Source organism: Suricata suricatta, chromosome 12, assembly GCF_006229205.1.
Source record: "Suricata suricatta isolate VVHF042 chromosome 12, meerkat_22Aug2017_6uvM2_HiC, whole genome shotgun sequence".
NCBI lineage: Eukaryota > Metazoa > Chordata > Mammalia > Carnivora > Herpestidae > Suricata > Suricata suricatta.
The window spans coordinates 47,957,327-47,981,118 of record NC_043711.1 but is presented as its reverse complement, the minus strand read 5'-3'; the positions used below and the strand labels follow the sequence as shown (position 1 = coordinate 47,981,118).

At 38.4% G+C, this 23,792-nt stretch overlaps 1 protein-coding gene across 4 annotated transcripts in view; it reads right to left on the bottom strand.

Moving 5' to 3' along the window:
- The window catches only part of MDFIC2 (MyoD family inhibitor domain containing 2), a 106,994-nt gene extending 88,779 nt beyond the window's left edge, over positions 1-18,215 (bottom strand). For 3 of the 4 annotated variants that reach the window (XM_029918599.1, XM_029918602.1, XM_029918600.1), the window contains exons 1-2: positions 18,135-18,215; positions 17,468-17,555 (exon numbers count right to left, since the gene is read on the bottom strand). In XM_029918599.1, coding sequence (XP_029774459.1) covers positions 17,468-17,555 — 88 coding nt within the window. In that variant the 5' untranslated portion in view covers positions 18,135-18,215. Of the gene's footprint in view, positions 1-17,467; positions 17,556-17,962; positions 18,042-18,134 lie in introns of those variants that run through there. The other variant, XM_029918601.1, reaches the window with a different exon arrangement.
- Positions 18,216-23,792: the final 5,577 nt, after the last annotated feature.

The following is a 23,792-nucleotide window of genomic DNA, read 5'->3' as shown; positions in this document are numbered from 1 at the left end:
CTCCTTCATCCCCAGAACTAATTTACCAGGAAGTCCTGGCAATTCTAATTTTCAATGAATTCTCCAATGTCTATTCTTTTCTTTTAATTTTTTAATGTTTTTTTAAATTTATTTTTGAGAGACAGAAAGAGACAGCGTGAACAGGGGAGGGTCAGAGAGAGAGAGGGAGACACAGAATCCGAAGCAGGCTCCAGGCTCTGAGCTAGCTGTCAGCACAGAGCCCGATGCAGGGCTCGAACCCATGAACCATGAGATCATGACCGGAGCTGAAGCTGGACGCTTAACCGACTGAGCCACCCAGGAGTCCCCAATTTCTATTCTTATTCCCATTGCCATTCTTTAAATTCTTACTTTGGCTGTCATACACGCTTCTGCCTGCTTTCCACCAATCAGCTCTTCCTCCTTTCCAATCTGACCACTGTCAGAATGGTCTTTCTGAAAGGCAAGTTTACTGATGTCCACCTGTGCTTTCTGTTTTTTAGTATTTTCTCATTTCTCTCAGCATAATTTCTTTCACCTGCTGATCAGAACTATGTGATTTGCTCCTCTGGTTTAGCCTGTTGCCAGGCTCGGGTCCAGTATGTCCCAGTGGATCATGGCTTTACCAATGTTTGTTGATTGACCAATGAGGGTATGTACAATGTGTTATCAGACATTTCTTCGGAAATTATTGAAACCTATTTCTCTCTGAGCCCTGGCTTGCTTTGAAAGAGAGAGAGAGAGAGAGAGAGAGAGAGAGAGAGAGAGAGAGAGAACAAACTGGATTTATATTTAAGCACACTTCTTGTGTTGAATTTAGCGTGGAGAATTTTAATAATTGCACAAACTATTTTGCCTGGCTCTGGGTAGTTAGTCATTGTAAAATGAGTCCTTACAAAAACAAAATGAAAGAACCAAAGAGCCTCCCTGTTTACTGAAATATGCTAGGGAAAGTTGAGATAGAGGTTGTGACGTAATTGCTGCCAACCACAAAAAGACTGAATGTCTTGGTGGAAATGAACTGTTTAGATATTTGAGCCATTAACGGGCTGTAATTAGACTATACCTTTGCTTAACCCCCAAGTTATTCGTTTAGTTTCTCCTCCTGCGAATGCCGAATTCATGCACCGTCTGTCACGTCAGCCGGACAGAAGCACAGATGCTTTGACTGCACACGTCCGGTTGCCTCATGGAACAGTGAGCGTTGTTCTCACCTTTCCTTGAGCTGCATTACATTTCTTCTCGCAGGGTGGACACACATTTGACTTGATTTTCTCCTTATGTAAAATGCACTAAAATCCTCCCTTCTGTGAGGTTGATGTTAAAAATTCAGGTAATTGGAAAGCATCATTTGGTTCCCTAGCTTTTTTGAGCTCCAAGCTTTATAGTTTTAACTAAAACATATTATTATTGTAACCTCACAGGCTGCCGATCACCAAAGTATAACTGAGATTAATTCATGATTGAAAAATACCGCGGATGCAGTACCCGTAATGGTTAACGGAAACATATGTGTTTCTGGCTTAAAGCTTTTACAGAACGATGTCTTTTATTCTTTGCTAAGTCCTACTCTTTAAAGATTTAAGAGGACACACTTTTTAAAATTCTAAATACAACAAGGAAAATTAAGGTCATGTCTAAGGTTGACAGTGGGGTGCTAGTTGGTGTATCTGAGAAAGTAGGGCTCTGTATAATATGTGTCATAGAATTTTCCCGCTGGAGAGATGACATGACCAGATCGGGATCTCTGAACATGAAAGTCAGATTTGTCATCTAAATACCCCTAAGTTTGCAGGTTTTGTTCTGTTTACTGGCCACATAAAACTATATTGCTGTTTCATCATCTCATCATAGTCAATTCTGCCCCTAGAGTTATTTTTTTCCCTACGCTGTTACGTCATATGTTTTCTTTCCAAGTGCTTGTTTCACAAACATCACCTAACAAAATAAGATATCCATGTCCCTCCTCCATTGGCCACGGTTAGTGTTTAGTTAACCAAAGTCAACAGGAAGATATCAAGATGATTAATCCTTATAACTTGCTTGTGTCTTAAGTGACTGGTGATCATGGGGTGAACTCCAATTGTATCTCTTAAATATGAATGCAAAAAATATTACAGAGTTGTAATTCATTTTGAACTATTGATCCCTGCAATCTGTAGATAAGTTGGTTTCTGAATTTTCTTTTTCTTTTTAATTTTTTTACATTTATTTTTATTTTTGAGAGACAGAGCACGGAGGGCCAGAGAGAGAAGGAGACACAGAATCCGAAGCAGGCTCCAGGCTCCATGCTGTCAGCACAGAGCCCGATGCAGGGCTCGAACTCATAAACTGTGATATCATGACCTGAGCTGAAGTTGGATGCTTAACCAACTGAGCCACCCAGGCACCCCAGTTAGCTTCTGAATTTTCACCTAATGTCATAACTCAGTCCTCCTTCCCCTTCAAGTCACCATGACTAGGCTGAAGACAGGTGTTTAGAGAATTTAGCTAAATGAATAATAGGTTTAAAAATGCATCATCTGGGGCGCCTGGTGGCTCAGTCGGTTAAGTGTCCGGCTTCAGCTCAGGTCATGATCTCACAGTTCGTGGGTTTGAGCCCCGTGTTGGGCTCTGTGCTGACAGCTAGCTCAGAGCCCGGAGCCTGCTTCACATTCTGTGTCTCCTTCTCTCTCTGATCCTCCTCTACTCCTACTGTTTCTCTCTGTCTCTCAAAAATAAAAAAAGAACATAAAAAATTTTAAAAAACTGCATCATCTGGGGCACCTGGGTGGCTCAGTCGGTTAAATGTCCCCCTCTTGACTTCAGCCCATGTTAAGATATCACAGTTGTGACATCTAGCCCCATATAGGGCTCTGTGCTGAGCATGGAGCCTTCTTAAGATTCTCTCCCTCTCCCTCTGTCCCTTCCCCACTCACATGTGTGCGCTTTCTTTTTCAACTAAGTAAGCAAGCAAGCAAGCAAATAAATAAATAGAAATGCATCATCTGCATAGTTTCTCCAAAATTTTCCCATCTCTTTCGATTGTAGTTGTCAAAAATAAGCACCCATGGGGGATTACTGGTTATCAACCTTCAAGAGTATTGCCAAGCAGAGTCCGTGATGGAAAAGCACTGGATTTGGAATCAGAGTACCTGGAATGAGACATGGCCCTGTTGCCTATTATCCGTGAGACTTAGGACCAGTTAGCTAAACTTCTCTGACTTAAACTTCTTCATCTGTAGAAAAAAGCAGTTATGCAGTTATGAAACTAAACGGGAGCACTGATGCACAGAACAGTGTAACCTGTCACCTGTAAGCCAAAGGTCAGGTATGAGGGCTCAGCAAGATGTGCTGTTCCTTGTCCACTTGTATGGAACATAGGTGTTGTAGTATGAGATCTAAAAGCAAAACATTTGGGGCGCCTGGGTGGCTCAGTCAGTTAGGCATCCAACTTTGGCTCAGGTCATGATCTCACGGTTCATGGGTCCAAGCCCCTCGATGGGCTCTGTGCTGACAGCTAGCTCAGAGCCTGGAGCCTGTCTTTGGATTCTGTGTCTCCCTCTCTCTCGGACACTTCCATGCTCACACCCTCTCTCTCACTCAAAATTAAATAAAAAAAATAAATAAAAGCAAAACGTTTGAAACAAACCAAGTATCCCCAAATAGGAAATCGGTTGTATATATTTTATTATTTCACCAGTGGAATACCATGTGTATAGCCTTTGAAATGATGCTGCAAATCTCTATTAATCTGGATAGGAATTAATATTCATTTACAAGTAAGAATAATACATTATTAGGGGCGCCCGGGTGGCTCAGTCAGTTAAGTGTCCAACTCTTGATTTCAGCTCAGGTCGTGATCTCACAGTTTGAGGGATTGAGCCCCTTGTTTGGCTTTGCACTGACAGCATGGAGCCTGCTAGGCATTCTTTCTCTCCCTCTCTATCTGTCCCTCATCCATGTGCATGCACACATGTGCATACACACTCTCTCTCTCAAAAATAAATAAATGTTAAAAAAAGAAAAACACATTATTAAATGTATTGTGTAATCAGATTTTATTAAAATTACTGATAGATCAGTAATTGCTAATTTCTTATGCATGCATACAAACAAGCTTACAAACACATGAATGGACTCATGAATATATAACATATAAGAAAAGATGTAAAGTGACTATCTCTTGGTATTGGGATTTGGAGTGATTTTGGTCATTTGCATCTTGTAATTTTTCTGAAATAAACATAGAATATTTACATAAGGCCACTACAGACAGTGGAAAATCCAGTTTCGATCCAGAGACTTTCTGTAACATCTGGTAACTCCTTCTTTCTCCTGCCCCTTAATAGCCTGTCCGTGGCATTTGGGCCAGCACTCTCTTGGATACCAGTACCTTTGTTTCCATTGCCATGGCAACCAGCATCCCAGTTCCGAAGTCACACTTCCTCATCTGTGGATGCAACAAGCTTCTAACTAGCCACTCAGTTTTTGTTCTTTGCCTCTATTTTTCCCCTTCCAATCCATCTTCATAAAGATCCTCAAATCACAAAGATTTTCTAGCTTTTCTAGAGTTGATTCTGTTACCCTTAGGTCCTGTCTGCCTTCCTGACTTCAATCCACATGGATTTGATCCCTTCTCTTTGTCCTAAGACATTGGGTGTATGTTCTTCAGGCTTTTAAACTAAAAATCCTTTTATAATACAGCCAGGGTTCATTTCCTGCCCTCCCCCACACACCCTTTACCCAGCCGAACATAACTGCTGTTCTCCAAATGCCCCAGACTTTTCTCTCTCCATTTTAGATGATCACATTCAACAGTCTGTAATGCTATCACCTATGAAAACCCTACAAATGATTTATATAGCCCAAATAAACTCTCCCCCCCCCTTTTTTTAAATTCTAGGCATACATTTTATTGTCTCTGAATCTCGCAGAATTTTTGGAATTTATTTATATGTTCATTCATTTATTCATATCATTTTGGAGCATCTTACATGTTCCAGGGGCTACCTGGTTGCTCAACTATGGAGGTAAAGAATCCAGATACAGCCTCGCCCCTGAACAGTTAACAATTCACTACCTCACGTTTCGGCTTTTTTTAAGTCTATTGGCTACTGGTGAGCTTAACTACCACCTCCCCCTGCAATCATACATCCACGGGTTGTAGGCACCTCGAGTGTTATTTATGTTCGATACTCTCATAGCCACACTGTGTTATCTGACAAATAGAACATAGTCAACACACGTGTTGGTGGAAAGCCAGAGAGAAGGATGGAATAAAATATTTTGCTCAACATGGTTATAGATGTAATATATGAATTCTATCAATATAATATGTATAGTTATATATATTACATATAATTATATGCAATATATAATAGGTCTGTGTAATTTTTTAACCATGTACCTTTTTTCTGTTCTGTGTTTTTAAAATTTAAATTTGATTACTAATTAGTTTCTTAATCTCTAAAGGATCAGAACAAGTTATTTCTGCTTATTCCATGGGAGTCTAAGATGAAACGAATTTCTTTGAGCAAAGCCAAGGCAGAGAAGATTTGTCTACAGGAGCACAAGCTATGTGACAGCTCTGATACTCAATAATTTGGCCTGGAAATCTGAGGTTGAAAGTGCATGCCTTCTTAATTAGTAGTTGTTGGCCTAGAAGAATTTAGAGGCTTCACAGAGAACTGAATTTGGACACTCAGTACATTTATGACCTGTAAATACACTCTACCTCCAGGTTGTGTTGTTACTTTAATTTAAAAAAGTGCTTAGTGCAACTTTCCCTCTTCAGAAAAAAAATTACTCAGATTACTCTTAACTTACTCTTAACTGAGTAATCTGAGTAATTTTCCTTGGAATAATGAATTCACTGTCTATTAAATATCTCTATTTTTTATGTTACAAATTTTCCTCATTTTAAAATGAGAATATCAGTTGTTTTCTCACTTTTTTTTTTAAAGTAAAGGCTGGTAGTAGAGAATATTAACAAAAAGGTCTTTCTTTCAAGAGACCTATATAAGGAATCTAAGTCAATATTTTTAAATGAATTCTGCTGTTTTCAAGTGACTCTTTAATATAGTTGTTTTAACTCAAATCTGCTAAATCCATTAAAGACAAAATAAACCAAAAAGCACTTTTATAATCTTAAGAGGAATCTGCACCCATCGAAGGAATTGGGTGTACCCATATGGTTTGGTATGTGAGTGATTTGATACTGAAAGATTACATGCAATGGATTGTGTACATTCTCTTATGATTCAAATTCTACTTACCAGCTTACTCTTTTCTGAATCATGTGGTAAACAGGATGCTCTGTTGATGTTTTGTTTACCCCAACTGCATTATAAGGTCCTTGGGCATGGGAGTCATAGTTTAGTATTTAAGTCTGTTCCTTGCAGGAAATCAGAACTTTTGTTGTTTTAGTTTACTTAATTTTACATTATTTTCCACTTTGCTTTATGGCAGGACTGGTTTATCTTACCAATCTTATTTTTCTTATATTGTTCCAAAGAATTAGTTTTCAGACACATGCATAGAGTGTTTTTTTTTCTTTTTTATTAATTATGGCCGGAATGTAACAGCATGTGATATGGTTTTTGTTCTTCAAAAGAGTTTATTTACATACATTTTTCATATTGTTGTGCAATTTATATTCCAGATGTTGTAGTATTAGCATGTGTCTTTTGGTAACTTCAGAAGAAATTTATTTTCCTGTCCGTAATGCTGACTATTCTAAATATTAGAAAGAAAATAAAATTGGTAAGTGAAAGAAGAGCTAAAATGCAGATTTTCCTTTCCTATTGTCTGTTGTTTGAGATCAAACATCATGAAGCACCTTCCCTACCTTCGGCAATGTAATTATTTCTTTGCAAATCCAACTTGGTGTGGAAATTCAGCTCAAGAGGAAGATTCTCCTGATGTCTTATTTAATACTGCTCCTCTATGAGTTGTCCTCTCTGTTTTTTCTTGAAGTTATACACTGGCAAAGCTACTGTCATTGCCCTTGCTTTTCATCTTAGCTGCACATTTACTTTTAGACAGGCTTAAATAATGGCTAAAATGGTTGAAATGATTTATGCCTGTAGAGTGATGTCTTCATTTGCTCTATTCACATTTCTTTTTTTACTAATGGTCTGGTGAACACCTAGTGTAGGTGCGTTTTATTAGAGAGTATATTCCCTCTAAATGCTGTTCCTAAGCTGAAAGAAATGGGCCATAATCATATAAAAATAAAGTATCTCTTTGTAGAATTCACAAGAAATGGAACGTCCTTATTTCTGAGGCATAGAACATAAGGGACTTTTTTCTCTCAGTGTAAGATTGCTCTTTATACTAATGTTGATTAGGTGCACCACACCAACAGCTGTTGTGACGTAGAGAATACGAACACATCAATTGAAATCTCAACTGTAAGGAATAAATCTCTTTAAGTTTCCCGTTATTCCCAGCTTTCTTCTTCCTGTTACGACAGGAGAGATGGTTTCCAGTCTCTATGGATTGCTTCACTCCTAGTTCATAAAATTGCAATTAATAATGGTGAGCTAAGATCATTCTGGATTTGATGTACTGCCCTCTCATCATTGAAAGAGAGTCTTTAAATCTGCTATTTAACAACTTATAGGGACTTTGCACTGATTAATTCATCTGGTCATAGTCCCAAGGCTGACATGGCATCTTGTAGACCTTCCATTCCATTGGGATCAACATCATCATATCATAAGAAATGAGCTTACTACTTTATAGGCTCTGTCGGAAAGAAATTTCAGCTGTCAGCTGTAGGATGTGCCACTGGAATTTAATTTGTTGACCTATGAGAACACAGAATATCTCATCTTTTACTGAACTTTCTAAACATAAAATAAGGTGATCAGAGAATCAAAATGATTCTGACATTTGAACTTCAGTAGAGGGCCAATACATTTAAAATTAGTACTCTCCTTCCTGAAATGTTCAGCCCTCCATCAAGAGTACATGTCAGGTTCTTAGGAAAATATTATCCTTTGTGGAGAAAGGCATGGAAAATAAGATCATGGGTACTAGCTCCTGGAGTTGACATCATCTGGGGGCCACACAGCATCTGTTCTCCCTCTATTCTGGTGCCGATTTCCCTGAATTCCCTCAGAAGAAGCATCTCTATCCCTTTAGGAGTAGCCTTGTTACTGTGGGTCAGCATTCCCTGCCCTGCCTAACCACAAGGGGGACTCATGGCCAAAGCTATTGGACTTTCTTCCTTGGGATTTTAGTCTTGACTATCAAGGGATAAGGGGACAGAAAAGTATTTAGAGCTGATTTGTCCTAGGAGTGGTGACCTGATTATGTTGTGAGCTATGTCCAAGCCTTCTGATAAGCTGCTTTTTTTTTTTTTATTAATTTAGCTAGAATCACTGTCTGTTACTTTTTTCTCAGTGATTAATTTTATGTGTTGGGGCACCTGGGTGGCTCAGTTGGTTAAGGGTCTAACTCTCGATATAGGCTCAGGTTATGATCTCACGGTCATGAGAGTGGGCTTTGCACGGGGTGTGGAGCCTGTTTAAGATTCTTTCTCCCTCTCCCTCTTCCCCTTCCCCACACATGTGCTCTATTTCTCTCTCAGAAAAAAAAAATGTGTCAGTTTGCTAGTCTAAGGGATACCCAGGTAACTGTTAAAGTATTATTTCTAGGTGTGTCCATGAGGGTGTTCTAGGAATAGATTAGCATTAGTCAGATTTTAAATAATTAGCTTTGAGAATGCCTGGGTGGCTTAATCAGTAAACACGTCACTTCAGCTCAGGTCATGATCTCAGATTTTGTGTGGTAGAGCCAGCATTGGGCTCTGTCCAGACAGCTCAGAGCCTGGAGCTTGCTTTGGATTCTGTGTCTTCCTCTCTCCTTCTGCCCCTCCCCCCTCAAAAATAAATAAACATTTAACGTATTTTAAAAAATTAACTTTCACCTATGTGGGCAGGCATTGTCCAATCCATTATTAGATGGATGGAACAAAAAGTCAAAGAAAGGCAAATTTTCTCTCTCTATTTGATTTACGACATCTATCTTCTTCTGCCTTTAGACATTAGCACTCTCAGTTCTCAGAACTTGTTGCTTAGACCAAAATTTCCATCACTGATTCAGAAATTGGGACGTGGGTGGGCACTATACCACTGACTTTCCTGAACCTCCAGGATGTAGACAACAGATCATGAGTCGCCACAGTCTCCATAATTGTGTGAGCCAGTCCCTCCTCATAATAAATCTGTCCTGTCTGGCTGGCTGGCTATCTATCCATCCATCCATCCATCCATCCATCCATCCATCCATCCATCTGATTGGTTTTGCTTCTCTGGAGAACACTGACTAATAAAAACTATTAAAGCTACTTATTTTGTAATTATTCAGTTTTAACGTAATGTGTTATCCTTTGTTAGTCTCCTACTTTACATTATATTGAGAATGAAAGTAGTGGATATTTTTAATACAATATAAAATATATTTTGTACGGGCATTTCCAGAGTAATGATTACATTGAAATCCAAAATGCTGACCAAGGTCTCTGAAAGGTCCTAAGCTCTGTTCTGTTTTTCTCTTATATATAGTTTATTTATTTTTGAGACAGAGAGACAGAGCACAAGTGAAGGAGGGGCAGAGAGAGAGGGAGACACAGAATCTGAAGCAGGCTCCAGGCTCTGAGCTGTCAGCACACAGACCGACACAGGGCTCAAACCCATGAACCGCGAGATCATGACCTGAGCCGAAGTCAGACACTTACCTGACTGAGCCACCTAGCCGCCCTGCTATGCTCTGTCCTTGAGGAAACTCTCCACACTTATTGAATGCCAACCTTCCTTTGGATCAAGATATTGTAGACACTCTTGTTTTCATTCACTTCTTGGACCATGGCATGTTCTCTTCCTAAGTCCTTTAACCCCAAATTGTATTTCATTTCCTTCACTTTTCCCACCAACAGATGCCTTCTCCTTCTTAGGTCTAAGCAAAATCGCTGGCAAACTTTCCCCACCAACATTAGCCAAAACGGACAACTGATCTCATATATCCTAATGCCCACGTGATAGTCTTCATGGGGATGCTTGACAGACACGTGACACTGAACCTGACCCACCCACACATGCTAATTAATGCTCTCATCTCCAGCCACTTTTTCTCTCATTCCACTCCATTCAGCACTACTATCATCCAGTGTCTCAAGCCAGAACTCAGCCTTGACTCATTTCTTTGTGTTTCCCACACCAGTGCATCAGCCAGTTCAGTTGGCCCTACATCAAAATAGAGCTCAATCCACATTCTTCCACTTTCACCCTCACAGTTCTGTCCCATCCTAGTTATCACCTTTTGCTTGGCCTACTGCAATGTCTTCTAATTTATTTCTTCATACATTCTTTCCTTCCTACAATATAAGTGCCTGTGTATATTCTCCTGCCTGGAATCATCAGTGATATCTAATTCCAACCAGGCAAAAACTATCCAAATTCCTGACTGTGGTCAGCAAGGTCCTACATTATTTCCACCTTAAGCACCTTCCTTTGCTTCCCTCCCTCTCTCCTTTCCTCCCCTTCCGCCATTCTGAGCCATACTATTAGCACAGGCCCTTCCCCCTGTTGGAATTGCCCAGATTTGGCACAGCTGGTTCCCTCTGTTCATTTAGGTCTCAATTCAAATATTTCTCCCTCAGAACTTCTTTGACCATGATTCTCAAGAATAATTCCCTATGTCAATTTCTATCACATCATCTTGCCTAAAAGCTTCAAAATAATTACTCTTGTAAAATAAATCGCGTTCTTGTGTTTGTTGGATTTATTTATATGACGTGCAAGGGCATATTTTCACATCTAATGTCTCCTTTCAACTATGTTTAAAAACAAAACCACATTCTATTTGGCTATTACTTTTTACTCACCTGTATTTTGGCTATTTGGTAATACATTTTAACAAGTTAATGAAGACTACAGAAATAAGAGCTAATAATTCCATTTTGTGTGTATACATAGTAAAAGAAATTTCCAGATATGCTATTTGTGGAAGTTCACAATTGAAAGTGGATACCAATGTGCTTTAATTTTTAAGGTAGACACACACACACAAAAGCCCCTTTATGAGAATTATCCAAGGGAGAGAATTAGCATGGATTAATATTAGTCATTACAAGAAAGCACTTAAATACATGAGATCCTTGAGGGCACGAACTGTGGCAGTTTCATTTTTTGGCATTTTTATTTCTTTGCTTAACCCATTATCTGTGAATTCAAGAAAAGCCTCATTAAGTGGTTACTGTATTGAATAAAATACGCATTTTGGAATTGTTTTAATGCTCATGAGCTGAAATTATTATTATTTTTAAGTTTATTTGATTTACTTATTTTAAGAGGGAGAGAGCAGAGGAAAGACAGAGAGAGAGAGAGACAGACAGAGAGAGAGAGACAGAGAGAGAATCCAAAGCAGGCTCTGCATTGTCAGTGCAGAACCTGACATGGGGCTTTGAACCCGCAGACCATGAGATCTTGACCTGAGCCAAAATCAAGAGCTGGGCATTGAACCAACTTAGCCAACCAGGTGCCCCTGAAATTATTTTTTTGAGCAAAATAAGTAAATTTTCTTCACTTAGAATTAAGAGAAGGCCAGCAAACTCGTGTAAGATCCTTACTTTTTCTGCCTCATTTGCAAGTAAACATTGATTAAGAGTGAGATGGGATTCTTGTATTATGGACTTGACATTTTGTGTTATATTGAAAGGGGAATTGTGGGAACATGGCTTTTGGGACCTCGAGGCTGTTTTCAATATCTTGGAATATTAGCCTCTAATATTCATGATTTCTGATTAAATGATAACCAGGGTTTTCTAGTTTCCAAGTCCATGGGGACCTAACCCCTCTACTTCAATGCTAAATAAGTTCAGGGAAGTTTACTTTAAAATGTATCTAAATAATTATTTTGAAATCACCCAAGAGTGTAGTCACCAGGTAACTGCCTCGAGGAAAGGAGCTATACTTAATTCAAAATAACGATAGCATTCTCATTTTTCATGGTCGTTTCTTCATGGCATTTATGGAAGGTGAGAGTAAAGCTTGTACACTGTCTTCCTCCCTCCTTTTATTCAATCCCACCTCTCTTCTAAGTATGTATTTTCTCACTGGAGCTTCACCAACTTTAACAATTATTGGATGGACTAAACACCCAGTTAGATTATGAAACTATGTCTTGGTGCATTGAGGGCTTGGATGATTTTGTTCTTCCCTTTACTTCTTACACCCATAAAGAGAAGGCTTCACTAAAACAATTGCTGATAGCTAGTCTTTTGAAGGTCAAAGTTTCATTTCAATGTTCTTAATTTTATATTTCTTAGGTCAAACATTTGTCTTTGCTCAGACATATCAGTATGCGTGTTTATTTATATATATCTATGCCAAGGCAGTGATATTTATGGAAAGGTGCTTTTTTGTAGGAACTTGTAATAGATTTTGTTTAGAGATACAAGCACTTAGGACGGAAGTTATAATCTGGTAGCCTATGGGCTAAAATGGTCCTCAAGAACTTGCCTTCATCTGTCCTGCTTTGGCTTTAGTATTGTTGTGGTTGTTTGTACTTCATTTTTAGAAATCTGGAGATTTCACACAGAAGTGCAGACCTCCATCTTCTCCTGAAAAATCAGGAGACACTGTAAAAAAAAAACGTGTGCAGTTCAAACACTGGCGATGCTGTGATTTTAAACTGCAAATGGCAACAATTTAAAGGCTTCCATCCCTTCATTTTGATGTTTCTCTTCCGTATCAAATGGTGTAAGGTACAAGCACTAAAATGCTTACCCAGAATGCTCCCTGGCTTAATGGGGTATTACATGCCATCTTATTCCACCTGTAATTTTCCCCCCAATTTCTGTGTTATATCAATTTTTCCTTCATAAAGTTTTTCACATTTGGGCCTATTTTCTTCTTCTCCTTGTTATGACTTTTATCCAGGTTGTTTTCCTCACTTCTGGGCTACTGAATGAATGCATTGCTGTCTTAGGCCTCACCAACCCTCCTGCTTTCACTGTTCCTCTGCCCGTCCCTTCCCGCTCTGCACTTCAGTGACAGATTTATATCCCCAAATCAAGCTTCAGTACATTAGTCCCTCACCTCAAACTTGCACAGACGACCCAGAGTCCGGACCCAACTACTTAACCTGTAGTGAGAACTCCAATCTCTTTGTTCCCCTGGTCTGTGTTAATCTATACACAGAAAACTAGCCAGCCCATTCACCTTGTACCAAAGCAGGCTTCTTCCAGGCCCGGGGCCCCTGCTCTCCCCTGGTACAAACAGACCACCCACTTCTTTAAGACCTCCTTTCTCACCTATCTTGGTCCACACTTGTACATTACTGTTCATTTGGTTTCGTACATATTTCAAAGTTGTTTCTCTGGTGGTCTTACAATAGAGTTTCTCCACATACGGTTCCTGCACATCTTGTTTCAGATTCACCTGTCTTGCTCGTAAGCATGGCTTCCTGGGTTTAACCTGTGTACTACTTACTGAATTCTTTAAGCTGGGGCCCAGGAATCTGATAAATCTAAAATCCAAAACGTCTAGAATTTAAAGGGCTGATGACTGTAAGAGCAGCACAAGGTTGCTTGTTGGTTTGATAGAAAATAAGTAAGATTCAATTAATTTTACCAGGAGTGCATTGTCAGGTCTGCCAGCGTGTTTCCCAAACACTTTTGACCCTAATTGTGGATAATAGCTCTGGGTGTGGCTCTAACCAGGTCTTTGTCATCATTTCTGAGGCCTGCAGTCACAGATTCATCCCTATCCCTGGGAAAGAGAAACTAAATAAGAGCCTCTTCACCTTTCGGGCAAAAACAAGACCATTTAGACAAACCCCTGCAAGTGCACGGCCGTGTTTGTTTCACTGTTTGCTTTTTAAAAAATAGTTCTCTACCATGCTCATGCCTGGTCTCCAGTAATTCCATGAATAACAAATGTTGAATCAAAGGCGCCTGGGTGGCTCAGCTGATTAAGAGTCCGACATCCACTCAGGTCATGATCTCCTTTCTGGTTCACGTGTTCAAACCCAGGTTCAAGCTGTGCTGACAGCTCAGAGCCTGGAGCCTGCTTCAGATTCTCTGTCTCCCTCTGTCTCTGCCCCACCCCAATTCACACTCTGTTTCTCTCTCTCTCTCTCTCAAAAATAAATAAAACACTTTAAAAAATGTCGAATCACATTAAATAAACTGAATTAATTTTTGAAGTTGAGAAGTTAGAAAGAGTATCAGTTCTCAGGTTGGCGTTGATGGTGGTAACTCCTGTTGGTCACATGGTCACTCTGAGGTCAGACACTCATTCAGTGCTTTCTGCAGATCATCCCAGTGCAGGCTAGCTCCAACCCTAATGAGGCATTGCTGTGATTCCGTAGGTTGCAACAGCAGGGAGCATTCAGTCACAGTCACAGGGAAAGGCAAGAGACAACCATTTTTGTCATTTGTGGAAAAAAAAAATTTGGGACAAATTTAAAGCATTGATTTCATGATCTTTTAAAGTGAAGGACTGATAAATTTAACCTATGAATCAATAACTATTGGAGACGTCACTGTGACAAAGTTGTTTAAGGCAAAGAGAAGAACGGAATTTGGACCTGGGTTCAAGATTCAGTTCGCCACTTAATTGCTTTGCAAGTTTGAGCAAGATCCAGAGTCTCCCTGAACTTCAGTCCTTCCATCTGTAAAATGGGGATGATGCTGTCACACAGCAAATTGTTGTAGGGACTAAATGAAGGAATTTATAAAATACTATAAAAGTAGCCAGTGCTGTTACTATTATAGATTGTTCAATGTGTGAATCAAGATCCCCAAAAGTACAGTTACATTATTTTGAATCATGCTTTAAAAGGGGGAAAACCTCCACAGTAATAATGAAATCTTATTCACATACTCTCACAAAGTAGGTGTCACGATCCCTTGCTAAGTAAGCACTCTGAGGCTCAGAGATGTTAAGTAACATGCCACCATCACACGGCAACGTAACCGAGCTGAGATTTATAAAGCACACCTGGGGGCGCCTGGGTGGCTCAGTCGGTTTGGGCGGCCGGTTTCGGCTCAGGTCATGATCTCACAGTTCGTGGGTTCGAGCCCCGCATCGGGCTCTGTGCTGACAGCTCAGAGCCTGGAGCCTGCTTCGGATTCTGTGTCTCCCTCTCTCTCTGCCCCTCCCCTGCTTGCGTTGTCTCTCTCTGTCTCTCAAAAATAAATAAAAGACATTAAAAAAAAAATTAAAGCACACCTGCCTGACCTCAAAAGCTCTGTTCTTCCTACTGCACCAATTTGCCTTAAAAAAGAAAAGAAAAGAAAAAAAAATACAAGCTAACATATATACTTTCTCTTCACATTAAAAAAGAGAGACATTTATGTTTGAAAACTAACTCATCCTGATAATTCCCAATTAAGATATTGTCATCTGGCATCTGGCTCAATTTCCTTTTATGAAATATAGTAAACATAATTTGAGTATAGCTTAAATGAAGTGTCCAAATGAGATAGAACAGGTCACCTGGGAAATTAGATTTTATAGATTACAAGAATTCAATGCCTAAATCGTACTTAATGGACGCAGTTTAAAAAAAAAACAACTCTTCAGGAGACAATCGACTGTTCTTTCAATTTTACCGGTTACTTCTCTGTGAGACATCTATAGCCTGGAGCAACTAAAGCAAAAATAAATAATATAAACTTCACTGTAAGTAGTCGTGACAAACACCTGGGTCTTTGTGGATTTGGAGTGTGTAAGAAAAACAAAGGGGGGTCTTTGACCCAAATTCAAATTTTTACTTCCATACTGCTTAAAACATCCTATTTAAAAATATCTAACCATGGGGGAAGGGAAGGGGAAAAAAGAGTTACAAACAGAGAGGGAGGGGGCAAACCATAAGAGATTCTTAAATACAGAGAACAAACTGGGAGTTGATGGGGGGATGGGAGGGAGGGGGAAAATGGGTGATGGGCATTGAGGAGGGCACTTGTTGGCATGAGCACGTGGTGTTGTTATGTAAGCGATGAACCATGAGAATCTACCCCAAAACCAAGGGCAAACTATACACACTATATGTTAGCTAATTGGACAGTAAATTACATTTAAAAATATATAATATTTTATATAATGAAAAAATATTTAATAAAGAGAAGTTAGAGAATTTTCTTGCTCTGTGGCTTTTTGAAGGACATAATTTCGAGAATATTTTATGTCTGTTGCCAGCTTTTATCCTGAAATCGAATCTCTGGTAGAAATGAACTCCACCTGTTAATTTTGGTTATTGGGTCACTGGGCAGAAGAAATGATCTTCTTTTAAAAAGTCAACCCTGTTTAAATGAGGATGGGTTTAAGCATAAGAGTGGATGTAGCAGGGAATGTGAAGGTAGAGGTGTTGATTTAAATGCTGCAGGAAAAACGTCTGAGCACTCACATGCCTTGATGAGTAACTTAAATATCATCCCTTTGAAACATGGGGAAAGGTGGTGGTGAAATTCCACAGAGTCACACTCGCTGGGATCAAAGCCCAGCTCTATCACTTCCTAATTTTGTGACTTGAGGAAACTTTATTTGAACTCATTGAAATTCTATCTTTTCATCTCAAAATTAGGAATAGTTACTGCGTCATGGGTGGTTATGATGATTCAGCATCACCATCAGTCCACATTGTCCGTGTGGTTGGTGTCCTTACTATGGTGCTGGGGTTACAGAACCTTCCTGACACAAACATAGAAGGCTCCCATGACCTTATAAAAAACCGATTTTGTGGAATGGCAACTACTTAAGAGTCTCTTTGCAACTGAATAGATTCACGCGGTGGTGTGAAAGGCACATATCTATTTAGATAAAATGCTAAGTCAGTTTCCTTTAAGAGGCATTAAAGATATTCATAAAATGAAAAGATTACAAAGCCAAACCTTCTAGTAAATAATCACGAGTTTATACATATTTTCAAAAGTGCACAAATTTGTACTCATCTGAGGAGAACGTATCGATTTGTGTGTGTATTTCAAGCAATCATCTAACCCGCGCTAGGCCCCTGGCTGACAGCGTTCTCTCCCCTGGGAAGGTGGCTTCTCTAATTGCAGTGAATGGTGATTCTATTTGTAGACATTATTTCCTACAGCTTGCATTTCCTTCTGTGATTATTATTTTAAAAATACTTCAAATTATTTAGTCTTCTTGGCTATAAGGGAGAACATTCTACAGTATAAGAACGTCACACATAATATGTATCTGGGTTGAAAATATAGACTTTCTTATCAACTAAATCAGCATTTATTGCAGCATAGGGAATATAAAAAGTATTTCAAAACTAAAGATGCTCAAACTACCACTTAGGCCAAAAAAAAAAAAAAAAAAAAGAAAGAAAGAAAGAAAGAAAGAAAACCAGAAAACCAGAAGCACAAATATTATTTGAGCTGCTGGGACATTTTCCTTCTTCTCCCACACTATATCTTGCAAATAAACAAAAGCACAATTTTTCACATTGATAGAAAATCGACAGCGGGAGGACTTACCTTCCTTTAACCAAGAAATGTTATTTTTATCATTTTCAAAATGCTCAGCTGTTCTTACTTTTATCTTTTCCAGCTCAGTTTCTGACATCTAAGTGGAAACAGAATTTGTGATATAAAAAATTCATTAAGAACCCGAATTTATAACATTGAGCTTTATATTTAGAGACTACTGCCATATTATAGGAAAATTTTATCTCTGTAATTTTTCAGTTTGCTGGCTAATGTTAAGTCCTACATTTTATCCATTTGTAGCATTTTAAAACATTGCCCACAAGAACACAACTTTACATGATGTTTCATTTTCCAGCAGTAAAGATGGCTATAAGCTCTAATAATTTCAGAATGCGAAAGAATAACAGATTAACAACTAGTCACAGATTTGTAAAACAGAACAAAACCTTCAGTTGCTGTTTTAATGTCTTTTTTATAGTCTCTTCAAACGCAAGCTGCAAAGTGATATACAAAGATAGAACCAATAATAACGCACAAACGGACCTTTTTAGCAATTATTGGATCCAGTGAGAAATTTACGACCTCAACGAGGCCAAGCAGAGCTCCCTGCAGGTGCTGAGATGTAGTAGGCACCTTGAGTGCATTGCACTTGACTTTCCTGGCTTGCTTGCCAGGAGCTCGGATGCTCCACTTGAATTACCTTCGTGTAACTTACCTGTATATTCCCAGCGGAGGAGGCCCAAGGCGCGGGGCAGGGGAGCAGCTTGGTGATGCTCTGGGCGCCCTCCCTTGTTGTCTGTCCATGTCCAGCCTTCCTCCACCCTGCCAGAAGTGAGCGGAGAAGCAAATACGCTCCCTCCCTGGGTGGTGCTAGATTTGTATTGCTGCCAGAAGCATCTAACTTGCAGCCGAGAGGTTTTGTTTTGTTTTGTTTTTAAGGTGATATAAAGCCTGTGGTTCAAAACAAAAATCTTCTCTAGACTAGCACCTATTTAGAATGACGCTCTGCAAAATAGGGTAAAAATACTGAACTCATTGCAAACTGACTATTTCTGCAGTCCCTTTCCTTCTACGCCCGCCATTCATCACTCAGGGTTAATTTTAAAAGATGTAGAAAAAACATACTGAAAAACAGACAGAGACTATTTGGGTTAAAAAGAAAAAGAAGAGAAATCTCTATGAAGTTTTATTCTCTAGAAGTTCATTCTGCAGCTGACATTTTTGAAAAGCAAGTTTTTCTAACATTTTTTAGGCAACCAGAGAACATTTCCACTTTTCTCTTTTTTCTTTCTTTTTTTTTTTTTTTTGAGAGTCTGCACATATTCCAAAAAGGATTTGGAATAACATTTAAAAGAGAATTTGTCATTAGATTCTTAGTGAGAGATAATACAGTTTTCAACAGAAGGTTAACAACAAAAGTATAAGCCTTAGTTACACATGATGATAAATAGTCCAATATTCCTAAATGATTTTTTTCATTATGGAAAATAATATTTATTTTTTGGCCCACAGTGGTTTCCTTCCTTCAGTGTCCCCAGACACCTGTCTGATCTGATCTGATCTGATCACCTTGTACCCATTTCATCTCCTTTACCAGCTTCATTTCTTGTACCCTGCTTCCAATTTCCTTGTCTTTAAAAACTACCTTGATAATCCAATTTTCATACCCTGATAACTTTCATTTCCTCTCATTATCAATTAGATACATTTCAAATTCTTTAAACAGCAAAGGAAGACCTTACATGGTCGGATCCTATACCATCATGTTCAAACTATGCTTTAACATCTTAAGATTTCTCCAGGTGCCTAACGTTTTACCCCAACCTAATTGTAATGCTGCTATTCCTTGCCTGCTACTGTTACTAATTAACTTTCCAGAAAGGTTGCCTTGACATGCCATCTCCCCCCCCTCTCTTCTTGATCCCTCTCTTATAGAAATGATTGCTCCCTTCTCTGTCCCACTTGGCACTCCTGGTGTAGTCATCTTCTTATTGGTCTCATGTTAACCTGTCTTATCTTCCTCACAAGACTGTAAACCCCCTGGGGACTCAGCCTATGTCTCAGTATTTTCTGCATCTTGCTCATCATGTGGCCTGATCATCTACAGATTATTAATGATGGACAGGGGCACCTGGGTGGCTGAGTTAGTTAAGTGTCTAACTCTTGACATCGGCTTAGGTCATGATCTCACAGTTTGTGGGTTCAAGCCCCACATCGGGCTCTGTGCTGACCATGCAGAGCATACTTGGAATTCTCCCCGCCCCCCCGCCTCTCTTTCTCCCCCACCCTCCCTGACTCACATGCTCACTTGAGCTCTAGATCTCTAAAAATAAATAAACTTAAAGAAATAATGACTGGACAGATAAAACCAGCATAAAAAACTGATGGTGTTTTCCTTTGTCCCAAAGTCATAGGATACACCTGATTACAAAATTCCTTTAAGTTATCTCTTTTCTGCAGTTATGACATTTTGTTTTAGTCCAACAAAGTTGTATTTATTGACCTGTGGCAATGAAGGGGAGGCTGAACCATTGGAAAAGTGGGCTTCTCCGTGAAAGAAAGCTAACGGGGGACTTATCAAAGTGTTTGGGAAAGCATTAGATTAGGGGAAGGATTAAGAAAGAAGCTCTTAAATGGATATGCACTGTAATAGCACTTGGTATCCCTTATGCATTTGATGGCCTAATCTGAGTTCCTTAATAGTTTAGGCACTGTTGTCTGGAAAAGCAGATTTTCTAAAAGATTATGTATTAGTGGGACCAGGAGGAAATTTGCTAAACAACAGTCATGGAGATCTTGAAACAGTGAACAGACACAAAATGGGAGCTAAGAAAAGGTAAGGCACAACCATCGAGCAGAGAAGAGACAGTTAAGGAACCAGGAAGAAAGGAATGAACCAGGGGCACAGTTGACTGTATTATTCCTCCTACTGGCTTTTAAGTTGTGTTTTAATATTAGACCATATGGTTATTAATGTTATTCCTCAACAAAAATATTTTTTTAAAGATTCAAATTGGATTTTGGATGTTTATAAGGTTACAAGTCATGTATCCTCTTCTATGTAGTTTCTAAGACAAGGAAGCTATTTTTATTTGTAAGCCTGTGGCCTGTGATGCTTTCAGGTTGAGATCCTGTGATCATTTTTATATATTTTATTTAATTTCATTGAAACTCTTTTCCAGTTATCTGCCCCAAGAGCAATCCATAACTCAAACTCCTGTTGAGAAATTGCACATTTCTTTTGCAATTACAGATTACTCTTGCTTCTGGTTTATTCTTTGGTTATTCTTGATATCTACACATTCTCTACTTGTTTTACTCTTATAGTTACTATGATACAATTATTTGAGAACCAGTGTTAAGTAAATGGCAAACTTTAAAATCCCTCTGCAAGGGTTGTTTTGAAGAGGAAATTTTTAAGACAAAATCCATTTTGAGAGATAGAGTGCACATGAAGGAGAGAAAGAGAGAGGGAGGGAGAGAGAGAGAGAGAGAGAGAGAGAGAGAGAGAGAGAGAGAGAGAGAACCCAAGCAGACTCTATGTTGTCAGCATGGAGCCCCACATGGAGCTCAGAAACTCAAACTGTGGATTATGACTTGAGCCAAAATCAAGAGTCGGACGCTCAGTGGACTGAGCTACACATGTGTCCCCAAATCCATTTCTAATTTGGAAATTTTCATTTTTGGCAAATATTATTTTCAACCTGTCCTAACACGTGGAATATTTGTTATTTGGTTTTATCCATTTTCTCTGCTTAGCCTCTCACTGCCTTCTGATTTTGCCTTTGCCCTTGGAATTAGTTTTTTGTTTTTGAGAGTGTGTGACATTACTTGAATCTTCTGTATGGAATCTTGATTTATTTTGAAGAGCACCATTTTTTTAAAAAATTAAGCAACTCATTTTGAATTCTATTCTCCTCTTTGTATTAGCAATCATTATGAGACCTGTAGATGTTAATAAGTATCACGTTCAATGTCCTTCATCTCTTTCATCAGTAATATAATAAGAATAGGCATCAAGTCCTTTTACCTGCTTCAAACGTCTATCACTAGTGGCCTTGTGAGACCTTGCATTAAGGGTAGTGCATACTCTTACCAACATTTAAGCCATTTATACGTTCACCTAGAGATGTTCTTGGGCCACAAAATAGTCTCTTCAGCTGGAAAGAGCCTTGGGATGAATGAGATAAATTACAGTTGATAGTAGGGAGTAATGAGAAATCAAGTCTGATGAATCTCAGGCATAACAAGGAAGCAATAGATGATCCAAAATGAAGATACAAAGTGACAAGCCAACATCGGAAATCAGGCTGCTTTGACTGGAATTTAGAAAGAATAAACATATTTAAAAAAAGAAACCCCTGCCCAAATTATGTTCATTGTGCCCACTTAAAATAAGAGCGAAACAATTCAAACTCATGGATGTGATCTCAAGGCCCAGGTGTTCTTTATATTAAATTCTGTTGTAGTTTTCTTTTCTAAATATGGTTTGAATATACTCTTTTTATAATTCTATTCCTTTTATTTTGACTCATGTATCAGTATTTCTAGTTCTTAGTCAAATCTGATTAGGGGTAGAAACTTTAAGGACAAACTATCCAGAAGAAGGCAATCTTTGCCAAGAGAAAAACCCATAAGATCATCTTATGTTTCATGCTCTTGTTTCTGTTAAAAAGAAGATAAAATTGAAGGCATGAAGCTAGAACCTTCTTTAACAAAGAAAAAATTATGTGCTATCATATTAGTATTTTTCATCTTCAAAACCATTACATTGTCATTTGCTGCTTTTTTCTAAACAGTAAAATTATATGTGTAATGGAACACTATGGTATTAATCAATGTGGAAACAAGTCACAAACTCAGATTATTGGACTTGAGGTGTATAATTTGTACAGCAGAAGTTTTTCCAAAGGATTAGTGGGTTGGATCCAAACAAAAATGGAATAAGAAGTACTACTCTTTGAAAAAATATATACATATATGTTTTGCTAAAGAATGGAATCTCTATATTATTTAGTTGTTACTTAAAATGTTTTCAATAGCCATTCTAATGTCTATTAAATCGTTTGCATTTTTAACATTCTCTTTGGGGTTTTTTTGGCCCTGATACAAAAATACACATGGAGAAAATAAACATTAGTCAAAAATATCAGAAGCAAAGGTAAATAAAACAAGAAGAAAATTCCATATTTGTAACACAGGCTTTTCCAAGGAAAGGTTACAGCTAACACTACAGGCATGCCAATTCAAGGATTTAATAGATGTTAGATCTCATCAAAAGTTTAGGTTCAAGAAATAACACTCAAGGATATAAAATGCATTAAGTTTTATCCTTGTTTCATGCCAGATCATTAAAAAGAGCTATTTACCTTTACCAAATTATTTTTATACCTTATAGAGTTCCTTTTACTGACTTAATGTTGGCTGGCATTGAGAAAAGATTTAAACATGTCAATGACACTTACTAGTGGGTTTATTTTGAAGATTTTTGGTTCCTCTGGATTATAGTATGAAACCTTAACTTAATGCAGTCTACTTAGTGTAAATATTGTTCTACTTCATGTTAGATATAATTACTTTGTAACTGTGTAGTTCCACTTATTCCTTTATATTATTATTTTCTCTTGCTTTTTAAGTTTATTTATTTATTTAGAGAAACAGAGAGAGAGGGAGAGAGAGAGAGGGCAGGGGAGGGGTAGAGGGAAAGGGAGAGAATCCTAACCTGACAGTGTGGATCCTGACACAGGGCTCAAACCCACAAACCATGAGATCATGACCTGAGCTAAAATGAAGAGTTGGATGCTTAACCAACTAAGCCTCCCAGGTGCTCTATACTATTATTTTCAAATATTGCATATCTGCAAGTGTTATAATCTGACAGGCAGTGTTTGTATGAGTGTGTATGTTTGTATTTTTTTTAAGATCAATTGTCTTTAAAGGAATTAGGAGAAGGAAAAAAAGATAATTTTTAATGTTGCCATTTCTTCAATTCCTTTCAGCAGACCTGAGTTTTCATTTGATTTCATTCTTCTTTAGCCTAAAGAAATTTTTTAAAAAATACCATTTCTTGAAGTTCAGGTCTGCTGGTGACAACTCATCTTTGCTTATCTAAAAATCTTTTTAGTTCACTTCCATTTGTGAAGGATATTTATCCTAGATATGAAATTCTTGATTGCCAGTTTCTTTTCTTTCTTCCTTTCTTCTCTTTCCTTTGTTCCTTCATTCCTTCCTTCATTCTTTTCTCCCCTTCTTCCCTCCTTTTTTATTTTGACATTATTCCTATCATTTCCCCCCTAACACACTGTTTCCCCCTCTCTAGTCACTTTAATTTTCTTTTCTTTTTAATTGGGTTTCAGCCACTTGACTCTAATGT